At 43.9% G+C, this 12,962-nt stretch overlaps 1 protein-coding gene across 2 annotated transcripts in view; it reads left to right on the top strand.

Moving 5' to 3' along the window:
• Positions 1-12,962, top strand: part of mtss1 (MTSS I-BAR domain containing 1) — a 115,461-nt gene that overhangs the window by 63,769 nt on the left and 38,730 nt on the right. For both annotated transcript variants that reach the window (XM_014131670.2, XM_014131671.2), the window contains exons 4-6: positions 7,505-7,589; positions 9,237-9,328; positions 10,581-10,655. In XM_014131670.2, the coding sequence (XP_013987145.1) occupies positions 7,505-7,589; positions 9,237-9,328; positions 10,581-10,655 (252 nt within the window). The remainder of the gene's footprint in view (positions 1-7,504; positions 7,590-9,236; positions 9,329-10,580; positions 10,656-12,962) is intronic.

The raw sequence follows: 12,962 nt of genomic DNA on the forward strand, positions 1-12,962 counted from the left end.
ACTTTGTGAACATGAATATTTGTGTCATTCTCAAAGCTTTTGGCCACGACTGTACATACTTTTGTACCTGATTCCTTCACGATATTCACAAGGTCCTTTGCTGTCGTTCTGAGATTGATTTGCACTTTTTGCACCAAAGTACGTTCATCTCTGGGAGACAGAACGCGTCTCCTTCCTGAGCGGTATGACGGCTGCGCGGTCCCATGGTGTTTATACTTGCGTACTATTGTTTGAACAGATGAACGTGGTACCTTTAGGCGTTTGGAAATTGATCCCAAGGAAGAACCAGACTTGTGGAGGTCCACCATTTTTTTTCTGAAGTCTTGGCTGATTTCTTTTGATTTTCCCATGATGTCAAGCAAAGAGGTACTGAGTTTGAAGATAGGCCTTGAAATACATCCACACCTCCAATTAATTGAAATGTCAATTAGCCTATCAGAAGCTTCTAAAGCCATTACACAATTTTCTGGAATTTTCCAAGCTGTTTAAAGGCACAGTCAACATAGCGTATGTAAACCTCTTACCCACTGGAATTGTGATACAGTGAATTATAAGTGAAATAATCTGTCTGTAAACAGTTGTTGGAAAAATGACTTGTGTCATGCATAAAGTAGATGTCCTAACCGACTTGCCAAAAGTATAGTTTGTTGAGGACAGGCGTTCCGCTAGCGGAACCCCATTCCGCCTGCAGAACCCCTAGCCAACAGCCAATGGCATCGCACGGTGCGAAATACAAAACCAACTAAAATACCACAATTCAATTTTCTCAAACAATCAACTATTTTACACCATTTTAAAGATAAGACTCGTTAATCTAACCACATTGTCCGATTTCAAAAAGGCTTTACAGCGAAAGCAAAACATTAGATTATGTCAGAGTACCCTGCCAAAAATAATCACAGCCATTTTCAAAGCAAGCATATATGTCACAAAAACCTAAACCACAGCTAAATGCAGCACTAACCTTTGATGATCTTCATCAGATGACACTCCTAGGACATTGTTATGCAATACATTCATGTTTTGTTCAATCAAGTTCATATTTATATCAAAAAACAGCTTTTTACATTAGCATGTGATGTTCAGAACTAGCATACCCACCGAAAACTTCCGGTGAATTTACTAAATTACTCATGATAAACGTTCACAAAATACATAACAATTATTTTAAGAATTATACATACAGAAGTCCTTTATGCAATCGCGGTGTCAGATTATATAAAAGCTTTTCGGTGAAAGCACATTTTGCAATATTCTGAGTACATAGCTCGGCCATCACGGCTAGCTATTTTGACACCCACCAAGTTTGGGGCTCACTAAACTCAGAATTACTATTAGAAAAATTGGATTACCTTTGCTGTTCTTCGTCAGAATGCACTCCCATGACTTCTACTTAAACAACAAATGTTGTTTTGGTTCCAAATAATCTATAGTTATATTCAAATAGCGCCGTTTTGTTCGTGCATTCAGGTCACTATCCGAAGGGTGACGCGCGAGCGCATTTCGTGACAAATTTCAAAATATTCCATTACCGTACTTCGAAGCATGTCAAACGCTGTTTAAAATCAATTTTTATGCAATTTTTCTCGTAAAATAGCGATAATATTCCAACCGGGCAACGTTGTATTCATTCAAAGGCTGAAAGAAAATAATTGAGTAGTGAACGCGCATCTCAGTCTCACTGTCCCCAGGCTGACCACTTACAAATTCTGCTGCTGTTCTTCGCCCAGAGACAACAGACACCACATTCCACTTTCTGGCGGCTTTAGAGAGCCAATGGAAGCCTTAGAAAATGTCACGTTACAGCACAGATGCTGTATTTTCGATAGAGATGCAACAGAAGGACAACAAATTGTCAGATAGGGCACTTCCTGTATGGAATCTTCTCAGGTTTTGGCCTGCCATATGAGTTCTGTTATACTCACGGACACCATTCAAACAGTTTTAGAAACTTTAGAGTGTTTTCTATCCAAATCTACTAATTATATGCATATTCTAGTTTCTGGGCAGGAGTAGTAACCAGATTAAATCGGGTACGTTTTTTTATCCGGCCGTGAAAATACTGCCACCTATCCCAAAGAAGTTAACAAGACATTTGTGGAGTGGTTGAAAAGCGAGTTTTAATGACTCCAACCTAAGTGTATGTAAACTGTGTGTATGTATGTGTGTGTATGTATATATATGTGTGTGTGTGTGTGTGTGTGTGTGTGTGTGTGTGTATGTATGTAAAAATAAAGTGAACACTTAAACAACACATCCTAGATCTGAATGAAAGAAGTAATCTTATTAAATACTTTTTTCTTTACATAGTTGAATGTGCTGACAACAAAATCACACAAAAATAATCAATGGAAATCCATTTTGTCAACCCATGGAGGTCTGGATTTGGAGTCACACTCAAAATTAAAGTGGAAAACCACACTACAGGCTGATCCAACTTTGATGTAATGTCCTTAAAACAAGTCAAAATGAGGCTCAGTAGTGTGTGTGTGGCATCCACGTGCCTGTATGACCTCCCTACAATGCCTGGGCATGCTCCTGATGAGGTGGCGGGTGGTCTCCTGAGGGATCTCCTCCCAGACCTGGACTAAAGCATCCGCCAACTCCTGGACAGTCTGTGGTGCAACGTGGCGTTGGTGGATGGAGCGAGACATGATGTCCCAGATGTGCTCAATTGGATTCAGGTCTGGGGAACGGGCGGTCCATAGCATCAATGCCTTCCTCTTGCAGGAACTGCTGACACACTCCAGCCACATGAGGTCTTGCATTAGGAGGAACCCAGGGCCAACCGCACCAGCATATGGTCTCACAAGGGGTCTGAGGATCTCATCTCGGTACCTAATGGCAGTCAGGCTACCTCTGGCGAGCACATGGAGGGCTGTGCGGCCCCCCAAAGAAATGCCACCCCACACCATGACTGACCAACCGGTCATGCTGGAGGATGTTGCAGGCAGCAGAACGTTCTCCACGGCGTCTCCAAACTCTGTCACGTCTGTCATGTGCTCAGTGTGAACCTACTTTCATCTGTGAAGAGCACCTTGCGCCAGTGGCGAATTTGCCAATCTTGGTGTTCTCTGGCAAATGCCAAACGTCCTGCAGGGTGTTGGGCTGTAAGCACAACCCCCACCTGTGGACGTCAGGCCCTCATACCACCCTCATGGAGTCTGTTTCTGACCGTTTGAGCAGACGCATGCACATTTGTGGCCTGCTGGAGGTCATTTTGCAGGGCTCTGGCAGTGCTCCTCCTGCTCCTCCTTGCACAAAGGCGGAGGTAGCGGTCCTGCTGCTGCGTTGTTGCCCTCCTACGGCCTCCTCCACGTCTCCTGATGTACTGGCCTGTCTCCTGGTAGCGCCTCCATGCTCTGGATACTAAGCTGACAGACACAGCAAACCTTCTTGCCACAGCTCGCATTGATGTGCCATCCTGGATGAGCTGCACTACCTGAGCCACTTGTGTGGGTTGTAGACTCCGTCTCATGCTACCGCTAGAGTGAAAGCACCGCCAGCATTCAAAAGTGACCAAAACATCAGCCAGGAAGCATAGGAACTGAGAAGTGGTCTGTGGTTACTACCTGCAGAACCACTCCTTTATTGGGGGTGTCTTGCTAATTGCCTATAATTTCCACCTGTTGTCTATTCCATTTGCACAACAGCATGTGAAATGTATTGTCAATCAGTGTTGCTTCCTAAGTGGACAGTTTGATTTCACAGAAGTGTGATTGACTTGGAGTTACATTGTGTTGTTTAAGTGTTCCCTTTATTTTTTTGAGCAGTGTATATTATATGTGTGTGTGTGTATGTATATATGTGTATATATATATATATGTATATATGTGTATATGTATATATGTGTATATATATGTGTATATATATGTGTATATGTATATATGTGTATATATATATATATGTGTGTGTATATATGTATATATATATATATATATATATATATATATATATATATATATATATATATATATATATATATATATATATGTGAATTTTGATTTTGAATAGCCTAGTAATGGCATTTTTTGTATTTTCATCATTAATAGGCTAACACATTACCTTTAGCTACCACTGCGTTTCCATCACCTCTCTCGCCTTCATTCCTTTCTCAAGCATGCAGGGAGAGGGGCTGTGAACATTTTATTGAAATATGTTTTGTTGTGAAAACATGTTACTATCGATGTTCCCGAACAGATTTCACTTGGTTTACCAAATTAAGCACTGGGTAGCAGCAAGAACAGGGTTGGAGAGCCCATGGCAGACAGAGTTTGGGTGGAATATCACCTGTTGCTCAGCTGGAGGATGCATGCTCCTAAAGCTTTGGTTGATGGGTGGAGTGAAATAACCACACTAGCCTACTGGGCATGATGGAAAACAAACCCGCGGGAAAGTGGCCTCCAATTGCTATTCGAGTGCATACTGATTACATATTTTTTCCCCTGCCTCTGTTCCTGCCAATTTTGATAATGAGCTATTCTAAATCAAAACACATTTTAAATATTAGTGAAGACTAGATTAAATTGAGAGTAGTTTGATGGGTGAAAATATGATCACTTGATTGAGAGAACAGCGTGTGCAGCCCGAGGCAAGGAACAGAGTGCACCTTTTTCATTTCCGCTACTCTATCATACTGTGTGATGTAACAATTATCTCACAAGATCATAGAGTTCATGTGCACCCATTGTAATCTTAGCAACGCTCTCCCATCTCACTTGTTGTGAAAGTTGCCATGGAGAAACTGAGGGTCTGTGTGGTCATAATAATCCATACCCCTCTGATACTGGTGGCCAGTGGAGGCTGTGTATAGGGCTACTAGGTTGGCTTACTGAGCCAGCGAGTGGCCCAGGTGATCCAGCATTAGCAGGGATTGGGGTTGTGATAACTGGGACACATTCATACAGCTGATAATCTCAACACTGTTCTCAGCAGGAGATGCACAGTCCAGCCCAGGGGTTAGGGTGGGGAGAAGAGAGAGGAATATCACTAGGGATTGTGGAGGAACGTTTGCTGGGTCCTTCTTTCCCTCTTGTTTTCCTCTATCACTGAAAGGAGTGTTATCTTCCCTTTCAGCACAGCAAACTGGGCCATCTCATACGACGGGCTCTGTATTCAGTGAATACAGAATGCTACAATGGCCTATCTATTAATGAGGCTCTGGGCCGACAGGACGAGGGCTTTGCAGTTTAGGGCTGGGCTGGAGAAGCCACACTGGGCCCTGTGTGATGGGAGTGAGTCAGTCTCTCTCTCGCCCTATAGTGTGCATTCAGATTGTATTCAGACACCTTCACCTTTTCAGATTTTGTTACGTTACAGCCTTATTCTAAAATTGATTAAATTACATTTTTTCCTCATTCTACACAAAATACCCCATAATGACAAAGCGAAAACAGTTTTTTTTTTTTTTACATGTTGTTATTTAACCTTTATTTACATAAGTATTCAGACCCTTTGCTATGAGACTCAATTTAACTCGGGTGCATCCTGTTTCCATTGAGCATCCTTGATGTTTCTACAACTTCATTGGAGTCCACCTGTGGTAAATTCAATTGATTTGACATGATTTGGAAAGGCACAGACCTGTCTATAAGGGCCCACAGTTGACAGTGCATGTCAGAGCAAAAGGCACATAAAGGACACTCAGATCATGAGAAACCAGTTTCTCTGTTCTGATGAAACCATGATTGAACTCTTTGGCCTAGATGCCAAGCGACACGTCTGGAGGAAACCAGGCACCGCTCATTACCTGGCCAATACCATCCCTGCGATGAAGCGTGGTGGCAGCTTCATGCTGTGGGGATGTTTTTCAGCGACAGGGACTGGGAGACTAGTCAGGATCGAGGGAAAGATGAACGGAGTTAAGTACAGAGAGATCCTTGATGAATACCTGATCCAGAGCACTCAGAACAGCCCCATGCAGCCAGAGCGGAAATGTATCCAGTGCTGCGTTGTTGACATGTTTTGATATGCCATATTACCCCATGCATTTTCAAGTACTTCAGTCGCCCCATCGGTGGCACCAATTGTCCTTGAGGGTGAAATTGACTAGGGAGGTTTTCACATCTTGGCTGGCTTCCAGACTTATCTAGCCTGCCACAGTTGGGTTAGCAGGACCAATGTTAGTTGCAGGTTCCATTTGTCTGTTTTCTTCAATGGAAGTCTTACTTGCTTACCAGACTTTCTGGACATTATCTTGATATGACACAAGCAATAGTAGTGAAAGTTCCACACTCACTAATGCCTCTTGTTTTCTCTTAACCAAAGTACTGTGGTTGTCCTAATAAGCTCATATGGTTGATGGAGCTAATATCTGAGATCTTTAACCTCCTAATGAGTAGTCCAGATTGAGACCTGATGCTGCTCCTGCTGTAATGTAAACAGGCAACAGACCAAGTGTTGCTTGCTTCCATCATAAAACTGGACACATCCTAATGATCTTAGGAAAACATATGACGTCTGATAAATTTGCAGTGTGACCATTTATCTCTGCAGTGGTTTAAAGAAATATAATTTTCTGTCCCAGAGGGCAGTGAGTCACCAAGTGCATCCCAAATGGTACCCTATTCCCTACTGTATATAGTGCAGTGAATAGGGTGCCATTTGGGGCACAGTCATTGTGGTGTTAATGTTGTAGAATGGAAAGGCCTGATCTGTCTGGGCTCTCTGTGTCTTCTCCCCTGTATGTCTGGCTGACTGTAGACATCACGGTCTCACTGGGCCTGCCTGGGATTGGGCTGGGAATATTAAGTGGATAAATGAGTGCAATCAAAAGCAGATGTTGGTGTCTCGACAATGCCAACCCCCCCCGCGGCGGGTGTTCAGAACCAGTCGGAGGCTTCATACCAGCCTCGAAAGCCTACGGGAAGGGGTCGGGGTGGAAGAGTTAGCTGCGCTGGTCTGCTGTTAAATCTGAATTCAATACAGCAATAAGGAAGTCTGCTGCGTGACAGACCTGCTGTGGAATCCCTATCGACGTGGTGCAACGAACTCACTGGCAGTTTGTGCAAATATTTCTGAGTGAACGAAAACAACCCCATTAAAATATACTGGGCAGGGGCGCCGCCCACCCGCTTGGGTGCCAGGCCCAGCCAATCAGAATGAGTTTTTCCCCCACAAAAGGGCTTTATTACAAACACACATACTCCTCAGCTTCATCAGCTGTCCTGATGGCTGGTCTCAGACGATCCCGCAGGTGAAGCCGGATGTGGAGGTCCTGCGCTTGAGAAGTTACACATTCTGCAGTTGTGATGCTGGTTGGACGTACTCCGGAATTCTCTAAAACGATATTGTCTAAAAAACACTATTTTGCTTAGAACCAATTTTTTTACACTTCTGTCTATGTACATTACTGTATTTATACTTGCAATATTACTTTAACAGGAAAGGGGAAAACACTGGAGGACTTCCAACTTTTTTTGGCTTCATCAGGCTTGTAATATGGCATTGTTGTCAAGGTTTGGAAATTGACAGGTTTGTTCTGTTTTGTTCCATTGTTTTCCAGGCGCGACAAAAGAGATTGGCTCGGCCTTGACGAGAATGTGCATGAGGCACAGAAGCATCGAGTCAAAACTGAAGCTCTTCACCACGTAAGTGATAGAACTATAAATCATGGTTTCTGGAAGACATTAATGTAGTATTACAGTCTTAAGGCAACCCCCCCCCCCCCCCCCTATTGTTTCCTATTTTTTGGTTAGGGCATATTATTACTGCCGTCTTTAACATTTCAGACTATTACATGAAAACGTGACATGAAGCATTCCGTGACATTGGTATATCAGATGGTTGCTGTTTTGATACTCAATGTTTTTCTGTCACACACTGAAAAGTGAGCGATATCGACTCAGACCTGCATTTTCATCCAAGTGATTGGTTTCTGGCATGGCCTTAGTGTTCAGGATTCCCAGCTGTGTGCGATTTGTATATGTTTTCCTGTGTGCCGAACTCAGTCAGTATCGGACATTCCTCCAAAAACCACAGAGAGCTCTCACCTGCTAGGATGATGACCCTGGCTGACTTGGCAAGTGGATGACGGCCGGCTCGCCTCACGCTGCTCTACAACCCTGAACCCAATTCCTGCCTACTTCAGCCCCAGCAAATCCAATCAGGCCCTGCTTAGGGTCCTCTCTGTTGCTCTGTGTGCTAATGAGACAGACAAATTAATATTTTGTCCAGCTGTAAAACAGCACTGTGGACTGGTTGTACTACAGCCAGTGCTCTCTAAGCCTAGGACATGGCTGTAATGGGACTCCGGTTGTGGATGGATGGAGTAGGAGATTGGATTGTTGCTCTCTGGTACCATTTGCACACTACTAAACCAAGCCGGGCCATGCTGTACTTCGCTGTCCTGGTTACACATTAACCATAGTTGCTAGAACCATGTGAGAAGAAAATATCAGAGCCAGTACTGTTCGGGTCGGCATGATAGTGGGAAAAGGGTATAGCCCAGGCTGTACTTTCCCTCTCTTCGGTGGAAATCCTGGTAGTCTCTCATTCTTTTGTGTCTTTTTTCTCCCTCCATTATTTCCATCACTCCTGGCCTCTGACATTGCTGTAGTGTCTTTCTTCAATTGCATTATGCAATGTCAAGTCATTGACCGCCCAGCTTCAGTTGGAATTAACACTGACCGACACCAAAATCCCAATGATCCCACTGACCCTACTGTACATAGGCCCATCCCAGAGAAGGGCTCAACTCTGAATAGGCCGTTAGACAAAGTAGAGGGAAGGGGAACTAACAGACTCCCGCTAAACCTATAAGCTTCATTAATAAGATCTCTTAACTTTATTACTTTGGCCTAGTTTTCCCCCAGACACCGTGTGTGTGGGGAGAGGGTAGGTGAGAGTGGTTCAAAGTGCTTATCTCATGTCATCAATTTATAGACACTCATTGTGTGCTAACCTGTCACGGCTGATCAGCTCTGGCTATGCCGGGTATGTGACGAGAGGGGTTCACAGCATACCTGAGTATGCTCAGTTTAATTGCTTTGCTTCCCAAGCTATGGTGTGTCGTTTTGATGACCTGATTTATCTATTGTAGGACCGCCTATCAATTACAATTAATTAGCTATATGGATCAGTCATATCCCTAAAAAAAAAGCCTCCCCTATTTGTTTCCATTGATAATTCTAAATTTGGTGAAGTTGAATCTTATCAACCATTCTGGTGAAAAGTCCAGGTGAACCACTGTGTGTGTGATTGTAATTTAACAGCTGGTTTATTGGGTTCCACTGCAGGGCACTAACAGATACCTTGATCAATCCCCTGGAGCTGAAGATTGAGGAGTGGAAGAAGGTGGCCAGTCAGTTGGACAAGGACCATGCCAAAGGTAGGAGATGGTACATACACACCTACATAAACTACATATACAAAAGTATGTGGACACCCCTTCAAATTAGTGGATTCAGCTATTTTAGCCACACCTGTTGCTGACAGGTGTATACAATCGAGCACACAGCCATACAATCTCCATAGACAAACATTGGTGGTAGAATGGTCTACTGAAGAGCTCATTGGCTTTCAACGTGGCACCATCAGACAATGCCACATTTCCAGCAAGTAAATTCGTCAAATTTCTGCCCTGCTAGAGCTGCCCTGGTCAACTGTGAAGGGGAAACGTCTAGGAGCAACAAAGGCTTAACTGCTCACAGAACGGGACCGCCGAGTTCTGAAGCGCATAGCTTATAAAAATTGTCTGTCTGTTGCAACACTCACTACCGAGTTCCAAACTGCCTCTGGAAGCAATATCAGCACAATAACTGTTCTTCGGGAGCTTCATGAAATGGGTTTCCATGGCTGAAAAGCTGCATACAAGCCTAATATCACCATGTGCAATGCCAAGCGTTGGCTGAAATCACATAAAGCTCGCCGCCATTGGACTCTGGAGCAATGGAAACACATTCTCTGGAGTGATGAATCACAGGTTTGGCAGATGCCAGGAAAACGCTACCTGCCCAATGCATAGTGCCAACTGTAAAGTTTGGTGGAGGAGGAATAATGGTCTGGGGCTGTTTTTCATGGTTCGTGCTAGGCCCCTTAGTTCCAATGAAGGGAAATCTTAACGCGACAGCATACAATGACATTCTAGACGATTCTGTGCTTCCAACTTTGTGGCAACAGTTTGGGGAAGGCCCTTTCTTGTTTCAGCATGACAATGCCCCCGTGCATAAAGTGAGGTCCATACAGAAATGGTTTGTCGAGTTCTGTGTGGAAGAACTTGACTGGCCTGCACAGGGCCCTGACCTCAACCCCATCGAACACCTTTAGGATGAATTGGAACGCCGACTGTGAGCCAGGCCTAATCACCCAACATCAGTGCCCGACCTCACTAATGCTGTTGTGGCTGAATGGAAGCAGGTCCCTGCAGCAATGTTCCAGCATCTAGTAGAATGCCTTCCCAGAAGAGTGAAGGCTGTTATAACCGCAAAGGAGGGACAAACTCCATGTTAAGGCCCAGGATTTTGTAATGAGATTTTCGAGGAGCAGATGTCCGTATACTTTTAGTCATGTAGTGTACATTCTGAGATGTCTAAATTATTTAACTGGCACTTGATGCATCTTCTCATGTCAACCCAATGCAGAATACAAGAAGGCCCGAGCAGATATCAAGAAAAAATCCTCAGACACAATCAAGCTACAGAAGAAAGTTAAGAAAGGTAAGGGCATCTGTTTCTAACTTTCTAAGTTCTGTGTGATGTGACACTGCCAAGGGCGTTTCTTATCTAGGCCAATGTGTAGGGTTGGGGGAAGGCTTGGACTACACCTGACTGGAGAGTGTGATGCATAGCAACGAGCAGCGAAACAGTCATTACCGAGGGTCAGGTTACCTCACCACAGCTGGTATTGTGAAAGGAGACAATGATGTGGTTTCTCCATGCCTGCGGTTGTTACGGGGCCCCTCCTTCGCCAAACCATCTCACCACACCTACAATTTTCCTCTTCCATAAATGGTATCGTTTCAGCCAGGTTGGGGTTGTGTTTAGCTCTAGCTCAGGACTTTTTTCTTAGTCTCCCTACGAGGATGTAAAGGTGTAGACATTATTCCCAATGTAAAATTATATGACAATAACAACAGTCTTACATCATTAGTTAGCCTAAAGATTAAACACGATAGTACACATGCCCATTATGACATTTAAATGCTAGGCTGGTAATGATGTCATGACTATCGCGGTCCTATGGCTCTGAACTATGAGCTTCAGTCTTCTGAGAATTTAAGTGTTTATTCCTCAAGTTCTCGGTATCGCAACAGCAGAACTATAATATGAAAATATGTGTACCAAAAGTGGGAGAGGGATGACGAACATGTGTCGTTGTGACTTTGCACATTCAATCACCAATGAAAGGTCTGTCATTATTATGTGGCGTCAACCCACTTCAGAGCTTCAGTGCAGAAACGCCTCCAGTTCGTCCTGTTATGGCTGCGTTGAGGTCAACTGTAGACTGGAAACACTCCTCAGAGGTTGACTGCGCGGACTGCTCTCTTATCTGACAGAACGCCCTCTCTATAGCTTATTCACCACTCACCATCTGGTCCTCAGTAGCAGAGTGTGGTCCTCAGTCGCTCAGTTGGTAGAGCATGGTGCTTGCAACACCAGGGTAGTGGGTTCGATTCACGCTGGGGTCACCCATATGAAAAATGAATATATGCATGACTAAGTCACTTTAGATAAGTGTCAGCTAAATGGCATTTATTATTATTATTATTATTATTATATATTACCATCTCAAGGCTTCAGACTGTTTGAGAACCATAAACCTTGCCTGACAATTCAAACTGAATTCTTCCGCTGGTCTATCGTTCGCTACATGCTTCAGTCTGAGACTGCCGTAATTTAAGTTGTTTGGGGTGACATAAAAATGAGGGGTGTTGTACAAAACAATGTCAGCAGCGATTGGATCATCCCTAACCAGAGTTTCAAAGCCAATGACGAATTTTCTAAACACCGCTTTACCCACGTGTGTTCTGTCTCTGGCCCAGACTATCAGTTTCTGGGACCAATCAGATGGTCTATCCTCAAAACAGTCGGAGGTACTCCAATCCAGACTAATTCCGGAAAATAAACAAGTGTCCGTGGGCATGGCATAGCATTTGGCCGGAGCAAGGCGTATGGGTAACCAAGCAACCATAAACCTACATTACTGGTTAGAACAGTAAAAAACTACCTGAAAGAAGTGGGCAGGGAGGCTTTTATTCCTTCGACTGCAGTTTTTGATTGTTTTAAACTGCCTCTTTCTAAAGGCTCAATAAGGCTTATCGTTTGAACTAGTCAAGGCACCTAAAGGCAAACACAATATTTCCGTCACCCAAAGGCAAAGACAAGGTTTGCGTTCTAAGATGAACTAATATAATTGTCCTCTGAAGGTCTGAGGTTGTCATTCCACAGGTGAACACGACCTGTAAACCTTGCCATTCCTGCTACTTTTACCCAATTTAAGACTTGTAGATACTTGACTACACTAGCAATTTCTAGCACCCGTTAGCTATCGTTAGCACCCGCTATGTGAAGAGCCTGTCAGATAGCAGCTCTCTTTCTGGAGAGGGAGATAGATCTGCCAATCCGTATGATGAGAGGGAGCCCAGCAGTATGTGAGGTGCAGAAGATGTTGTATTGTTAAACTGAGCTGAGAGGAAAGAGTATGCTAATTGTATCACTGCACGTTTTGATGGCAGGGAGATGAGCAGAAGCATGAGGGTTGTTTCCCACAAGTGTAGGAAACACCCCCTGTTGAGAGTTGGCCCCACTCAATCAGAAACATTTGTGGATAGCTGCCTGGGTTAGAGGAATTGTTTTTGTCAACAGGGTTGACATGGGATCTCGTCTCAATAGTTCAGTTTTGCCCCTTGTAACACTGTAAACATTGAGGCAGTGATGGGGGCAGGGAAAGCTTGAGCACAGCGTGTGATGCCCTAAAGAATTATGTAGTGGTACATTTCCCATGATGTAGCCTAGACCTTAAAT

The sequence above is a fragment of the Salmo salar genome, chromosome ssa12 (genome assembly GCF_905237065.1).
Source record: "Salmo salar chromosome ssa12, Ssal_v3.1, whole genome shotgun sequence".
NCBI lineage: Eukaryota > Metazoa > Chordata > Actinopteri > Salmoniformes > Salmonidae > Salmo > Salmo salar.